Source organism: Cariama cristata, unplaced genomic scaffold, assembly GCF_000690535.1.
Source record: "Cariama cristata isolate BGI_N322 unplaced genomic scaffold, ASM69053v1 scaffold14709, whole genome shotgun sequence".
In the NCBI taxonomy this organism is placed as follows: Eukaryota; Metazoa; Chordata; class Aves; order Cariamiformes; family Cariamidae; genus Cariama; species Cariama cristata.
This window is the reverse complement of record NW_009634208.1, coordinates 23010-40007: the sequence shown is the minus strand read 5'-3', so window position 1 is coordinate 40007 and position 16998 is coordinate 23010. Positions and strand designations below refer to the sequence as shown.

At 37.2% G+C, this 16998-nt stretch overlaps 1 protein-coding gene across 1 annotated transcript in view; it reads left to right on the top strand.

Annotated features, from left to right (window-relative positions):
- Positions 1–16998, top strand: part of PLEKHH2 (pleckstrin homology domain containing, family H (with MyTH4 domain) member 2) — a 51803-nt gene that overhangs the window by 17137 nt on the left and 17668 nt on the right. Inside the window, exons 4-15 of the mRNA XM_009707075.1 lie at positions 559–642; positions 2121–2202; positions 3989–4171; positions 5590–6578; positions 7559–7634; positions 8125–8219; positions 8854–8998; positions 11211–11347; positions 12444–12554; positions 12815–12901; positions 13415–13573; positions 14478–14558. Of these exons, the coding sequence (XP_009705377.1) occupies positions 559–642; positions 2121–2202; positions 3989–4171; positions 5590–6578; positions 7559–7634; positions 8125–8219; positions 8854–8998; positions 11211–11347; positions 12444–12554; positions 12815–12901; positions 13415–13573; positions 14478–14558 (2229 nt within the window). The remainder of the gene's footprint in view (positions 1–558; positions 643–2120; positions 2203–3988; positions 4172–5589; positions 6579–7558; positions 7635–8124; positions 8220–8853; positions 8999–11210; positions 11348–12443; positions 12555–12814; positions 12902–13414; positions 13574–14477; positions 14559–16998) is intronic.

The following is a 16998-nucleotide window of genomic DNA, read 5'->3' as shown; positions in this document are numbered from 1 at the left end:
AGCGTGTTCAGAGAAGGGCAGCAAAGCTGGTGAAGGGCCTGGAGAAAAAGCCTTACGAGGAGCGGCTGAGGGAGCTGGGGTTGTTTACTCTGGAGAAGAGGAGGCTGAGGGGAGACCTGATCGCCCTCTACAACTACCTGAAAGGAGGGTGTAACAAGGCAGGGATTGGGCTCTTCTCCCCGGTAATTAGCGATAGGACGAGAGGAAATGGTCTCAAGCTGCGCCAGGGGAGGTTCAGGCTCGACATTAGAAAGAACTTCTCCACTGTTAGAGTTGTTAGGCATTGGAACGGGCTCCCCAGGGAGGTGGTGGAGTCATCGTCCCTGGAGGTGTTCAAAAAACGTTTAGATGTGGTACTTCAAGGCATGGTTTAGTAGACATGGTGGCATCAGGTGTACGGTTGGACTTGATCTTTGAGGTCTCTTCCAACCATAATGATTCTATGATTGCCCAGGAGACCAAATTACTTCAAGCAATCTTAGGATTTGTATCTGAAGATACTACTTAGGCAGACTATAATACTCAGTGAAAAATATGCTTATGTCATTTTTTTTCCAGAAGCAAGTAAGACTGCAAGAGGCAAAAATCATAGAAGAAAAAGCAGCTAAAATAAAAGAATGGGTGACAGTCAAGCTCCATGAGGTATAAATCTTGCTACAATACTTCTATAGAAAATATAATGGTATGACTGGATATCCCTTAGGCTTTTTGGCTGTTAAAGGGCTTCGTGCCACAGTAAAAAAAAAAAGGCTTCCCAGTTTCATTGATCTATATAGTTATTTGCTTGAAAGAGGAAGAATGAAAACAACAGCAGAGAGGGGCAGAGTATCCATGACACCTAAATTCTGATGTCTAATTTGGTCAGCTAGTATATCTAGGTCCTTTTTATGGAGAAAAGGCCCAGAACTGCTCTCTGGAAGGTCTGCTTATCTCCACTAATGGAGAGAGATTAGCTGGCAAACTGAGCTTGCGCAAGCAGATGCCTAAAGTACGAATAATCCCCAGAAAGTTGACCACGTCTGCTGGGTCCTGGCAGAAAAAAGGACTTGATCATTTTTTATTTTCCAATGCCCATAGTACTCTTAGTCATGAATAGTTTCAGGGGCACCAGCTCTATTCTCAAAAGAGAGCAGTTGTCTTCCTTGTTTCTCTGCTGTGGTGAGATAACCGCGTCTTTGCCCTGCCTAAGGCTGCCGGTTTTGGTGTGTGTATAGAATTTAAAGTTGCCCGTAAAAGTTAAAATCCTACTCTGTTGTGGTTAACTGGAAATTACACTCCCTCCAGTTGAAAAACATCTAAATTACTATTTTTAAAGCAGGAAACTAGAAGTAACATTTACTATTAGTCTGCAAGGGGAGTTTTTGAACTAATTTAATAAAAATGTAATTAAGTTTAGCTAAAATTATATTGAAAAAGTTTGAACAAGATCAAATATGACTTGGACTATTTAGTTGGAAAATACACAGAATCTCAAGCTAGTTTCACAGAGGTGGCTAGGTGTCACCCAGCGGGAAGTGGAATTGTTGGCTCTCCTCTGTGTGATACAGGATACTTAGATTCAAATCTTCTCTTTGCCTAATTCAGAGCAGGAGTTTGAACCAACATCTTACCTGCTGGTAGTGGGCTATAGCAAAAGGTTGTTGGGTTTTTAATTCCTGTATAAGGTCTTCTGCTCTGTATAAAGTTTTTTGGTAGCTATTTTTTTAGTCTTTGCTGTGGGATGGTAGGAGGCATTAGCACCATCATTCCCTCTAATTCCTCTGCTTGCTCTTGGGTTTGCCAAGTGGCACAAAAGTTTGTAATTCTAGCCCTCTGATTTTATTAAAAATGCTAATGCAGATTTCTTTTTTCTTAATTGTTAAGGCTTTTAAAAGCAGTCCTGGGTTTGCTTGGTTGGGGGAATGATTTTAACAGAAGATGAGCAAATAATCATTGCAGGGAATTTCATTGTTCAGAACAAACAAATGCCTACACTGGCATTAAGAGAAGTAGCAGAGAGGAGCTTACCATTTGAATTAGTTTTATCCTTAGATAGGCAGAAATTCAGAGAAAATCTAAATGATGTAATGACTTTTTAAATTGTTTCATCGATGGATGAGATTACATTTATATGCTTTTAGTTAGAGATGGAAAATCAGAACCTTCGCTTGATCAACCAAAAGCAAACCAAAGAGATGAAAACAGTACAATCTAAACTGCAAGGTAAATCTACAAACCTTTTAAAAACTTCTCTATATATATCATACTTCTTTCTATTCCCTGTTAATTTGTGCATCCACATAATTGAAATATTCTGTGAAATCACCGAGATTTCAGTTAGTATGAATTGACATCAGAGTGACTGTACATGAAAGTGTTTGCAAGCAATCATTTCATTTTTATTAAAAAGACACGCAAACCACAGCGGGGTTTTGTTGGGTGAACGGATATCTCTCTTATTTAAGAAATTCTGCAAGTAGTAAGATTTGACTGGATTTATGTCAGATCTTTGCTTTTACTTCTTTATAGCATAGGTGGTCCTAGCACTGTTAAGGAATAGATGAATGTCAGTCTGCATCTGCTTTTTCTAGCAAATGCTCAGCTGGGAATCAGAATTCTGATCAGATTTTTTAATTACTACATTTCACTACCGTGATCCAATACCTTAATTCAGCCACAGTTATCACGAGGTTCCTCTCCAAGTGGATATAGTTAATTTAAAAATCGTAAAATGTAAATATGGGAAAGAGGAATATCCCCTCCAAAGAGCACTGTTTCACATGAATCAAAGTTGAATTTTATTTTCCACTGTGTTGCCTGTTCACCAATTAAGCCTCTCTGTAGGTTCCCACAGTCCTCTCCATACCTGGTTGACCTGACAATTTATTATCATCTGAAAATGTTGTTAGTTTGCTACCTAGCCCTCATTTCTTGATAATGTATCTCACGTATATATGTACATACACAGACATATAGAAATGTGTGTATATATATGTGTGTGTACACAATTAATATGCATAATATATGAAAATATAAATAATTACAAAATACATACACAATATGAAGCTTTTAAACTAATATGCAGTTCTCAATGAGGAAACTGGATTGTTTTGTTTCTCTGCTATTTTTTGATCAGTAGCAATTCTATATACTTCAGCACTTAACAGCTTTAGTCATCCTCTTCTGAGAGATCTATTCAAAGGCTTTTTCAGACACTAAAAATTTGTCAGCTAGTTCAACACACATTTACTGATATGCTCAAAAATATTAAGAAATTTATTACCATTTTCAGTGTCCATGCTGGTAACAGGCTATAAATTATGATCATGTGGTACTGTTTTAAACAGTTTACAGGTATGGATAAGGGCCTTTCCTGGATCTGCCACAGAACTTTTTATAAACAGGGATGGACAGCATTGTTTCATATCAGTTTCTGGCAAAATAGCTGTCCCTAAGGACAGATTTCATATTCTCAAAGTAGTTAATCATTTTATGCTTTCACCTTCTCTTGGAGTCCTCCATATATACCTTCTAAGCCTGGTAACTTACTCCTTTATATTTGCTGTAGCACCTATTACAGATTCTCATAATATTTTTATCTGAAGGGAAAGCCACCACATATTTTAATACCATAGTTCTACAGTCTTTCCCATATTATATATCCTAGACCAATCCAACGGTTTAGTTTCAGTCACAGCAGAATAAAATCAGGTATTTCCGTATTAAGTGCATGTTTTACATCTTATTGTTGTGAAATTGTTAAAAGAGGGTTTTTTTTTCTTTCTATACTAAAAAATCAGTCTTTAAGAACTAGAAATGTACCTCTGGGTTTCTTTTGCTATGGGGAGATATCAGGTAGATTTTTATTCCTATAATAAATTTTTTATTCTCTTTTTGCTAAATTTTAGTTATCTTAAAAAAAACCAACTTTACACTGCAAAGTAAAGAGACCAGTAGCATAGCTTGCTGTATCCGATTAACACAAGATTTCTGAATTACTATTCTTCAGAAGCTACGGGCAAGAAATCTGTTACTTCAACACCAAAACCTGGAGAGTGTCAGCGACTAAGCAGTTTGACTTTTGGATGCTTTTCAAATAGAGCAAGAAGTCCTCAACCATCTCCTAAGTTTGAAGAAATAAGCAAGTGTTCATCTAAAGAGTCAGACTACACTGAAGGCAAAAGCATGCTAGGTACTTAGTCACCAATACTGCTATTTTATTCTGACACAGGTGGAAAACAAAAATCGATAACTATGTCAGTGTATCCAAAGCAGCTGTTTTCAAAGTACCTAGCAGTACTCTCTCCCTCTTTAATGCTAGGCTCTTTTACTAGGAAGAAATCCTGTTGAGCTCTAGAGTCTCCATAATACCACTAATACATTGTTTGGCAGCATGCAGTGGCTGACGGGTGCTTTGGCTCCAAAGGAAAGAATTTGTTGTGGCCCAGGTTTGCTCCATAGTAGCATAAGGAGTTTAAGGCTGCTGGTCCCCCAGGGAGGGCTGCTATGCTTTCATGCCTGTGTAGAGTCTCACCTAAGTCCAGTTTCTGTGTATTTTATCTATGCTATCACTGGTGTCCCAGTATTAGTTTCATGCCGTAACTCAAGAAGAGGTCTGTAGAAAATCAGAAACCGAAACAGATCTCAGTAATATTTTGTATATTTATATTACACCAAGTTCGTTATAAAAGTAGGTATGTATTATTATTTCCATTTTTATAGATGAGGGAATTGAAGTAAGAATCCTTTTTTCAAGGCAAAGGATAAGAAATAAAACCTTAGGCTTGCCTAGATGGAAAGAGATCAACTTTTGTGACTTCATTACTTTAATGTGGACTAAATTAAAATCTTTGACTTATCCAATCCACTTTAACTTCATACAGCTATATAACATTAACTTTTCCAAGCGTCTGTGTAGAAAAGCCCTAGTTCTTGCATCTGTTTTAACTCAGAGGAAGCACGTAGGCCTCACTGACACGCTGCAAGCTATAGCTGTCTCTTGCAAAACCAGGTAAAAGTGAACAGCAGAAGCAAAGCTATTTTTAATACAGAGTCTTTCTCTAAGAATTTTTCATGAGCCTCTCTTGTATATCTTAAGCATTCACCACTGGGAATACAATAATAGCTTGCAGAAGAAGTTTCTGTGTATAAACACTGTAGAAATGCTCAGAATACTTGATTTGTTAATGTAAATCTTTTCTGACAAGCTTTTATTAAACTTTAATTTTCCTTAGGTTTAATAAAGCAGCAAAATTTATATGCCCTTTTAAGTCTTTGGGGTTGTATTTTTTTGTTTGCTTGTTTTCATACATACGTGGTTTACTTTAAAATATGGCTCCACTCTACTGTACATTTGTTGCCATTTTTAGTTTGGCTAGAACTTTGAGTAATGTCTGTTACGGTTTTTGGCAAACATCATTGCAACTCCAGTTGCATTCAAAACTTTATAACATTTTTCTTAAGGTTTATTATTTACAATATGAAAAAAAACTTAAATGTGCTTACGCATTTGCAATTTTTACCTGCTTACTATTTGCAGACATGATGACAAAATCCTTTAGCAGTCAAGCCTGCTAAAGTAATTTTCTCATGTTCGTTTTATTTCTCTAGAGAAGGATATCCTGGAAACTACCTTTGCTGGTCCTGTACACCAGACCAATAAAGGTCAGAAGTCATTGCAACAAGGTTCCTCTGGATCAGAGCAGAACAAAAATGTGAGAACAAGCTGTTCATCCAAAGATATAGACAGCGACATGTCAAAGAACTCCTGCACTACTGGGAGCGACTGGAGCTCAGATGAGGATGGAGGAGACAATAAAGGACTGAAATCCAGATGTGCATCGACTCTTTCAAGCCACACATCCGAAGAGAATGCAAGGTACAGTAGAGTGGAAAGTGAAATGTATTTGACAGCATCTGATGACAGTGGTTCTCTATTTGAAGAAGAGAGTTTTGGTCTTCAGAGGACTCAGCACAAGAAGTTATACTCCTGGCAGCAAGGGTCCCAAAGAAAAGGCCAGAACAATCCAGGTGGAAAGTGCAACTCTGACTCCACAAGTAAAAAGAAAGACCGAGGTAGTTCTTCAGATGAACTGAATAAGAAATTTCAGTCTCAGAGGCTAGATTATTCGTCCTCATCCAGTGAGGCAAATACCCCAAGTCCAATTTTAACTCCTGCTCTGACACTCAAACACCCAATTCTAGCAACTTCTACAGGTTCCCAGTGCACAACACCATCAGATTCTCCCTCAAATTTGACACTTCCAAAGTTACGGACTCCCAATGTGTTTAGTATAAATTCAGCTATAGCAAAGAAACATCTAAGCCAGCCCCAGCTGAGTTCTGACAGAATGTTTGGGAGAAATAGAAATGCCATAAGTATGATACGTCCATGGAGACCTCAGGAAACGGACATTGATCTGGTGGATGGAGAAGATACTGATATTTTAGAGAAGATGGAGACTGGCTGTGATGAAGGAGTGTTTACCTATGACTGCACCGAAGCACAAAATGCTGAAGCCCAAGAACCTTGTGATATGACAAAAAAGGGTGCTAGCAACAAACCTCCAACCCCTCCATTACATCGATTTCCTTCCTGGGTAAGTCTAATTATAGACATTTTTCCCACTGCTAACACTCAGTCTCATGCCCCTCTTCTGTGATTTTTGTTGCCTCTACCTTTCTTATTCTCTGTTTGATGACAAGACAGGGCATTACCTTAATTGGAACTAAGACAACAAACTCAGCAAGTTTGATTTGAAGCACAGTATTTCTGTCGTTGAAAACATAGTCACTATTTTTGTAGATAAGATCAATTTTTTTTATGTCACATCTAAGTTACATATATCCCTTTGAGTGTATCAAAGGAGGTAATGCTTGTGATTGCCTGCATTTATTTAACACCAACAGAGCCTAAAAGTGCTGGTGTCAATGCCTTTGCTATAACCATTGTACCACTCACAAGACAACTACAGATTACAGAAGTTATTGATCATATTTCCAAGTAAAATTTTTAAGCCATCAATCAGGGAATTAAAATACATATTCATATGTCTTACACAAAATCCAAAATTAACAGTGTCAAGACTCACTGATTCTGTAGTTCCACGTCAGAGATTTGTTAATGATTCAGAGATGAATAATGCATGAATGTAACAGCTTCCGTATGTATGTATTTTAGTGCATATTTTTTCATTATAGATTTTCTTATTGTGGCCTTTTAACACAAAACAGTTGAAAAGTTACCTCCTAATGGCATTTCTGTTCTTAACATAAAATCTTCCATTAAAAAATACTCTCACTATAGCTTCTTCGGCCCCTGAGAATAGTATTTTTAAAAATAAGTTACCTGCAGGGCAAGCATTGTGTGAAAAAAGGTTGAAACAGACTATGGATGTGATGGGTATAGCATATAAAACAAGGATGCATTTTTCAGCTGCTACTGATGATGCCATTATATCCACCATTTTATCACACTGGTGCACTAACACGAAGACTAGGAGGCTATGGGGAGGCTAAACAGAAGAACAGTAATTGTTGTGGTTAATTATCTACCATCAAATCCATTCCGCTTGTATAGGAAAGCAGAATTTATGCTGTAGCCAAATCTGGCTTAAGGATGTCTGAAGCTTTCACTGTGGAATCTCCTGACAAAAGTAAGTGGTTTAGCTATTCATTGTCTCATCAACAAAAATTCTCTTCTTATGGTGATTTGTAAGCAAGGACCAAATGTCCCATGTTCCTCTAAGATATTTTTATGAAGATTCAGTTATCTGCTATTTAAAACCTAGAAGATCATTGCTTATCATTCCATTGTCTTTTATTACCTTTCCTCTTGACTTTGTGCTGAATTTGTACTTTGTTCACTCCAGTTTTCTTTGCAATTCATTTTGAAGATTCTATACCAGGTACTAAGGTAAGAGATTATACTTCCAATTTAAAAAGGGTTAGTGGTCATGACTACAATTTATTTATACTTCTTAAAACCATTCTAAGTTTCAAAAAGCTATAAATCTCACACCCAAAACAGTTCAGGAGTTACTTTGCTTTTTGTAGCAGTTATACAATGCAAAAAAATGACATACGAATTTGGTTAATTGAGAGGTAAATTAGGAAGGTCATTTATAAAATATGTTGCTTTTTTAGGTGCTGTTTCACTAACGTCATACTCCATATCCGGATTATATACATCTCTGATATATAAGAACATGACCACTCCTGTCTACACCACTTTGAAAGGGGTAACTGTATGACTGTTTAAAGGAAATTTTTAAATACCGTTAGGCTTCACATCCAGGAACTTGCTGTTTCACATTTGATGCTACCATGCCAAATATGTCATAAGATGATGTTTAGAGATCACAGAACCCCAGAAGTAATGGAAATGTCAAATAGCTGGAAAAAATATTACTGTGCTTATAAAATGTTACTAGCCCAGGTCAGTTTGTCTTAGGTTCCTTGCTGATTTTTTCCAAAGGGTTGTTAATGATTAAACAGAGCCACATGGTGTTCCATGCCATAATTAAAAGTATGTGTATGTGTAGAAATGTCTTTGTGTTGGTGCCAAAGCTGTTTATAGCCAGATAGACAGCAGTAACTAATCACAGCATTGTTTGTTTTCTGGCAGCCTTTTGTGATTTGGAAAGACCCATGCCTTGAGCTACCTCAGGTTTCTGTTTCAAAGTGTGAGGGTGGCTGAATATACAGAGGGCAGAGGGAATTCCGTTTTATGTTAACATCTGTGTGCCAAAACTCACAACCCGAGTCAGAACAGCTTTGAATGTTACAAAGCCAGCAGAGCTCTGCCACAGTATGAAGGAAATGACTGATACCCTTTATGCAAGGTATCAAAGAATGTTGTGTTAATTTCTGCAGAAAGCAACTCAAATAAGCAACAGCCCATTTATAGATGAGTCATCAGGGTCTGAGGAAGAAGACAGCTCTCGGTCCAGCTCAAGGACTTCTGAGTCTGATTCTCGAAGCAGAAGTGGTCCAGGTAGTCCTCGGGCTATGAAACGAGGTAGGCAAAAACTGTAAGAACAAGTAACTTCTGGGAAGTTTGTGAAACTAGGCAGTTTACACGATCTTCTTAGAAATGGATTTCTTCCTTAAACAGCATGGACATCTTAAATCTAGGGTTTTATCTCAGCTATCAAAGCCCAGATCTATTATTCAAGCAGGAGAAAGGACTGTTATACATGGCTTTCTTTTTATTGCTGTTATTACAGATGTCTTTTTAAGGCATTAATCTAGTAGCTGGCTGTTGTCATGAGGGAAATGTGACTTGCACATTTAAAGCAAGAAGCTCCATTCTATCTATACTCTGTCATGCCAAGGACTTCCTATGATCTTTAACTGTAGGTAGGTAAAAATGATGTAGAAAAAAGTAATTGCCATCAGGAAAAAACCCGACATTTTTCAAGTTTATAAAACAAAGTAAAAGTTTCATGTGCTCAGAAAGCAGGTGGAAAAGTTCCCTCAACAGCATATTTGGTTCTGTCATCTCATGCAATAAAGGACTTTCATTTTCACAGTGATTGTCTCAAGGTGTGCAAAAATTTAGTTAAAATACTGGAATCCAGTAATGTTCTGTCTTTTGTGGAAGACAGATCTCACAGCTCTAGGTAATTGTGTTTTCCATCCGCAGAATGAAAATAATATGCTTTATAACATTGAAAGATACAATGCTTCCTCATGGGGTGACAGTATCAGTGTTACATCCCTGCAAGTATTTCTTCACTGGGTAAACCAAGGGAGAGTAAAATCTAAGATCCCAGTGAGGCGAAGTGTTAAGATCCTTCATGATACATTGCTTTAGAAATGCAAAATAACAGTGTTCAGTAGTCTCTGTTATACATGTTAAAATCCCAGTTAGCAGGAGCTCCACTCCGTGTCAGGCTGGCAGAGCCACTGGTTTACCAGAGTTTTCCTGTGCCAGTCACCCGTGGCATGGAGTCCTGTTTCCAGTGATGTAGTTACAGTTTGGCTACGTCAGTGTGAAAAGGACCCATAGTTCCTGCTTCCCAGCAGCTCCACCTTGCTTAGCAAAAACTAGTACCCTGGCTGCAGACGCATCTCATGTTACATGCTTGCACAACAGGAAAGGTAAATTAGCTAATTTAATAGCTGGTTTCACCTACAATTTATATCCTTGTCTGTAAAATGGAACCATTCCTTTGGTTCGTGCTTTCTTCTCCTAAAATAGTCCTTGCGTTGTTCCATGCATGGAAACCTTTCTTAGCCACAAAGCATATATTTTTGTGGATATCACATTGTTTAAAAATCTAGGCAGTCACAAATTTTACTAGGTGCATAATTAGCTTGCTGCATATTTGTTATTAAAGATAGTACATGAGAAGAGAAGAATCTGCTCTGAAAGCCCAGGTGCCTTACCAAAGCAACAAATGAGAAAAGCCTTTTTAAAAAAAAATAATTGGCAAATGAGTTTGAAAATTAATGAAACAAAGGAAGCAAGGCATCTTCATTTCAATCTTGGAGAGTGACCTTTCACAGTAGAACACTAGTCTTTACAAAAGGACATGTTCACATGTTTGAAAATAATGATTTCTATGATGAATAAGGAAGGAGTTTGAATTTTTATTGCTGATTCAGTAGAATTGAAAACACAGTACATTTTTTTCAGGATTAAAGCTAATAAACTCTCAAAAAAATCCTGAAACCTGGAATTCAGATTTTTAAAAAACCTCAGTATAAAACTTCATGCCAATTGAAAAATAAAGACAGTCACCTATAGCTTCAGCATACAGCAGATCTTGAGCATAGCTTCTTAGTAGTCAAGCAGTTGCAGGAGAAATCCAGATACTAGAGCGAATGATAGAAAGGGCAAGAGGAAAGTTGCTTAGTTTAATTAAAGGTCCTGTATTAATTTTCTAGAGAATGAGTATGATGCATGGCACTAACTCCCTCCTTAAAAAAGCTGTAGTAATATAACAGAAGGTGATAATATATAAAAGACATTTATTTGTTGTTGGATTCACAAGTGACTTAAGCTCTGTTTAACTATGAAGAAAATGGGATTCAGGTCTTAGCACTATGCTAATAGTTCAATATGCTGATATTTAAAAAAACGCTTGGTTCCTGATGGATTTATGCTGATACTTGTATTTGCCTGCAGATCCTACTCAGATATTCTTTCTGCATGGATATTCTGATCTCATTTTTTTCTAATGTTATAAAAAATACAAAGAAACATCTTTCTTCTTTTAATGCAGGTGTGTCTCTGTCTTCTGTGACCTCAGAAAGTGACTATGCTATTCCTCCAGATGCATATTCAGTAGATACAGACTATTCGGAGCCAGAGCAGAAACTTCCTAAGACCTCTTCCTCATCTAGTGATAATGGGAAAAATGTGAGTACTGAAGTTCTGTGAAGAAGTGTACCTGTGGTGCTGTGTGTATATTTATGTTCAAAGACTGCTACCAAATCTCTGTATTCAGTCTTGCTGACTCACAGACTGCCTTACGAGTACAAATAGCAAAATATACCAACAATAAGTTAGCCATGTAAGACTATAATGATTGAAGAAAAGTGTAATTCTGAGCTTTCTATACAATGAATGGTAATAGGCAGACCACTCCAGAAGACAATTCAAAGCACTTAAGATTTTCCTTTCTTGGAACCAGATCTGATATCAGATTGCATATGAAATACTAAAATCAGCAAAATCATTATTTGAATATTCAGGGAAATAGAAGGGCATTCCACTGAAGGAGTTGGAGACATCAGTAGAAATCTATGTGCAGTAATACATTTCTATAGTTTCCTCATACAGGGAAAGCTTCACACATCAGAGAAATCATAAGTAACGCAACATGCGAGGACAGGTCAAAGAAACCAGGCCATTATGGGGTATTGGTCTGTCTCCAGGAGTTTTTTAGTGGCCTGTGTTAGTAGTTAGTGTCTTAACATACAAATGGATTGACTACCTGGTGATGAAGATAATTTATTTTAAGCTTTCTTCACAGAGCAAAACTGTGAACTCTGTTCTACAGGTGTACTCACTAAAAGTATGTCTGTGTGGAGCTCCCAGTTACAGGGTTCTATATCTGGTCTGTATATTAGGCCGTGAGGTTGGGAAAAATATATTTACATTTTATTCATTTTGCTCCTTGTTTAATAGAAATAATTAGAAAGTAAAATCAGGAATCATCATATGCTTAATTCTTTTGTATAGTTTGGGCAAATCACTTACTCTCTTTCATGTACTATAACTCTAAGTAGGGATATTAATTAGTTATCCCACATGCATGGCATTTGTCTTAATTGATGCTTGTAAAAACTTTGTCATTGGACTAAAAGTCCCATTAAATACTGTAATTATTATTTAGCATGCTTTTATGTCATTAAAATATCTCTCTGTGTGTCTGTGTATTTATACATATCTCTGAGTGGTATAGGTATATATATGTACCTAACTACTTTTAATCTAACTTCTAAATAATCAGGAACCTTTGGAAAAATCTGGATATCTGTTAAAAATGGGTGGTAAAGTAAAGACCTGGAAGCGACGGTGGTTTGTGCTTAAAGGAGGCGAATTACTATACTACAAATCGCCAGTAAGTACACATAACTTACCTGCTATTTAATACTAGATTGTTTTTACTGAGAATCTAGGGCAGCTAGAAGGAAAAGAAATGCATTCCTGGTGTCTGAGCTGTTAGAGAGTGATTCAGAACTCAGTTCCTGAGGAGGTATACAAGGTAATAAGTGTCTAACTCAGAAGTATTTATCAAGATTAATGTTTAAATGAGTTCTATAATCATTTATTGCCTTTGTTGGTAATTTAAAATACTCTTTTTCCATTCTTTCCATACAGAGTGATGTCATTCGAAAACCTCAAGGTCAAATAGAGCTAAATGCATCTAGCCACATTGAAAGGGGTGATGGAAAACAAACAATTCAGGTGCCTGCTTTTCTCATCTCTGTTTCAGAGGGTATTTATTCCCTCCATCCGCAAAACCGACCCCTTGTTCCAGTCCCTTTTGCACTGGAAGTCCAAGTGTGGACTTGGATTTAATCAGTGCCTGTCATTTGAAACCAAAGAATCATTTCAGTTACAGAAACTATAGAAAGGCCTACATGTAGTCTCGTTTGTATTGCTACAAAGGTCAGATCATCACATACGAGATACAGAGCAGTCTTGGGGCCAGCCCTTGGGATTGAGAGAAGTTGTTTGTCTGAAAGGAGATAAATTGAGTTTTCTCAACTCTGCTGTCCTGGAACTTTTCAGATAAAGCCTTAGAAAGGTCTGCCTGCTCTGCCTGGCCATGGAATGTTTCATTAATGAAAAGTACTTTGGGGAAAATAAACCCCCAAAGTTGTGAAACGATATTGGATAGGATATGTTACAACCCCCACATTGTGGGGTCAAATGTATAATGTTCCTAAAGCTCAAGACTCTTCTGTTACTACATAGCTGACCACAGAAAAACGAACATACTACCTGACTGCAGATTCTCCCAACATCTTAGAAGAATGGATCAAAGTACTACAGAATGTTCTGAAAATACAGGCTGCCAGCCCACTTTTCATACAGCCCGAAATCAAGCCGACCATGAAAGGATTACTTACAAAGGTAGAAACACTTTTCTTCCCCTAATCTGCTTTATTCCGTATTTCTTAATATCTAGATGAAAATGGACCTACAATAAAATAAATACAAGCAAAACAGACATGTATTTGCTTTCCCAGTACTTTATAATGTGAATCCAGAAGGACTACCAAGTCACCTACTTTGGGCAATATTTTTTTTCTGGTTGTTTGATTTGATTCATTTTTTCTTTTTGTCTTTTTAATTCATTAGTTCCTATGTTAAGTTCTCCATTTGCAGTTCAGTGGTATCCTGGTTCAGCATAGGTTTTGGTAGCTAATTGACCTACCTTATTTCAGTGGAATGCTCTCTTTTCATAGAATAGAATCACAGAATGTCCTGAGTTGGAAGGGACTTACAAGGATCATTGAGTCCAACTCCTATCTCTGCGCAGGACAACCCCAAAATTCATGTGTCTGAGGGTGTTGTCCAAATGCTTCCTGAATACTGTCAGGCTTGGCACCATGACTGCTTCCTTGGGGAGCCTATTACAGTGCTCAATCACCCTCTGGGTGAAAAACCTTTTCCTAATATCCAACCTAAACCTCGCCTGGCACATCTTCATGCCGTTTCTACATTACTCACTGAGACAGATTATTTCAAAATAATAAGAATACTGTATAAAAGGAATTGTTCTCTCTTTAATTCTTCCATTTCCTTAGCTTCCACTAATTTAGGCCTGATCCAAAGCCAAATGAAAAACTTACACTGGCCTTACTGGGCTTTAAATGAGCATCTGATGCTTTAATTCTTATGCCCTTAATACAGTTATGCAGTTTTAATTATTTGTCTAGTAATGTGGAGAGGAATTTGAACCAAGGTTCAGACATGGTGAAATACAGTCTGTATTTCTCTGGCTGTGCTTGTTCTTAATGTTCTGTAATTTCAGGTGAAACATGGATATTCCAAAAGAGTTTGGTGTACCCTAGTTGGAAAAATTCTGTATTATTTCCGTAATCAGGAAGACAAGGTAGGTCCCTTACTTCTTTCCTCAGTGAATGGAAGTAACATATTGAAGTAGACTTTAAACAGTAAGTTACAGCTTTATTAAGGTACATTTGGCCTGGGTAGTATATGCCCATTTTAGCTTGATTACCAAATGTTTAGAATTCACAGATTGTCAACTTGGAAGGTTCCTGTCTAATAGACAGTAATCCAGGGCATGCCCATTCGTCGTCTTCTCCTATGGGACGTGATATATATTCTGCATCTTATCCCTAGCCAAAGGAGGACACTGATTAGCTGACAGTTCAGGTCCCCCTTTCTGACAGGCGTGAGACTCATCAGAAAAAACCTGGCTGTCATTTACTTCTGGAAGCTGACCCTTTCTAATGTATGTTTGCAATGGGCAGCAACTGCAAGTTTCAAGAATTTAAATGTTCTTTTTATCCTTCAATTGACTTCCAAATCCTGTTTTTTGGTATGTCACTGTACCTCCACAGTGCTGCAAGAAAGGCAAAAAAAAAAGCCTAGCGGGATGCAGAGTTTGCTGCTTTGCAGATGTGTGTCTGTGGCGGGGATCTTTTCCCATTCCCCATCAGGATTCCAGAAAAGGAGATGGAGGACGGCAAAAAAAAGGGATAAGAAAATTATTTCTAAAACCTACAGAAAATACTGTTTGAGGAAGAAAAGGAAGAAATGGGATCCAATCAGCTTTAAGTTAACCTCCCAGCATCCCATATCCTGTAGGACACAAGGAGCTAAGGAAGAGCAAGATGTGGCTCTTCCACATTGAGCCTGACCTTTAGCTCTCTACCCATACTTCTGAATATTGTTGGTCCTAATATTTGCAGTCATATTCACCTACAGAGACAAGACAAAAGGCACTTCCTAGTCATACTTTTCACTTGTCCCTTTGCTCCCAAGGCATTTTGTTTTGTCATCAGGAAACATCTTTTTAATGGAGGTGGGTTAGGAACAAGATTTTGGAAACTTCTACGGGAATTCTTGTTAATACTGCTGAAGTTATGAGTATTTGATTCATACCCCTATTACCTAGCTCTACCAAAAACACTGCTGGCACTTGACAAAATCACAGCAGTCCACTGAGCCATTATAACCAACAGTTCAAAAAAATACAGACAATCTCATTTGTTACTTCTAATCTAACCAAATAATCACACTGGACCCAGTAATTTGTAGTCTTTATACAAAGCTAGTTATTCCCTTTGTTATCCTTTCCTTTTTTAGCCATTTTTAAACATTCAACTAAACCTTATTTCTAGAACTATATGAATAAGACAGCAGTAACCATCCATCAAAACATTTTATTTTAATTACTCTCTAAGTGTAACGCAGGGCTGGGGAATCAAATGACTAGAGTATTAATCTCTAGCCCATCTTACAGAGACATTAAAATTAACTTACATTTTCTCCTATGAAGAAATCCCTACATTTAAACTATCTGAATTTACACATTTTTACCACTAAAGAGTTTGGGGTTTTAGCATGTCCTGTAGAAGCATGTAAGAATTTTGCTGGATTCTTATGAATATTTCTCCCACATTTCAAACAAGTTTTTCTGCCCTTTTAAAGCAAAATTGAAACTAATTTGCTAGCTTGTAATAGAATAAGACTTTAGCTTTTGTAAGCAGAACCTGTATGAAAAGTTTTCCAAAGGTAGTTCATTTCTAATGTTCAACAATTTGCTAATTAAAAACATGTTTGCTGTAGCTGAGTGTGTCTGTGTGGAAACAAAGGACACAATCTGCAGCGGTTAATACAGTGGAGTCCATTTCAAAATGGAATTAAAATTTAGAAAATCAGCCAATTGTGTTTTAGTTAAACTTAGTAAATAAATCAGTCTTGACTATTTGGGTTTAGTGGGCATGGTGGCGTTGGGTAGAAGGTTGGACTTGATGATCTTTGAGGTCTCTTCCAACCATAAAAATTCAATGATCTGAATGTGAAATTGTATCTCTTAATTCTCAGAATCTTACCTTGTTCAAAACCTTGAATGCTTCAGAAGCACCACAGAAAATACAGATCACCACATGCATCTTTAATCCTTACTAGTCAGAGCACTGAAATAAAGAGTCTCCACTATATGATGTTTTCTTCAAAATGATTATGTTATTAACAGCTCACTTTATCAAATCACTATTCAAGAAGCCCACCCTAGATTGAGTCAAACTTGCTAGCTACTCCCCAGTACGGTATTTTCAATTTTTAAACAGTATTATTGAGAAGCCTCATCTGCTTTTCACTGGTGTTGATTTTCAAGACAACTTACTTCAGGCTTACACTTAAATGTTGCACAAATAAGATACTAGTTACTGTAGTGCCCAACTATGCTTTTACCAAAGGGAAGCAAACATCCTTCTCTTTCTGCTGCATCACTAAGCATTGCCTGACATCACAAACAACACAGAAACAGTAGCTGAGGCTTCTTCATTAGACCATTAAATAAC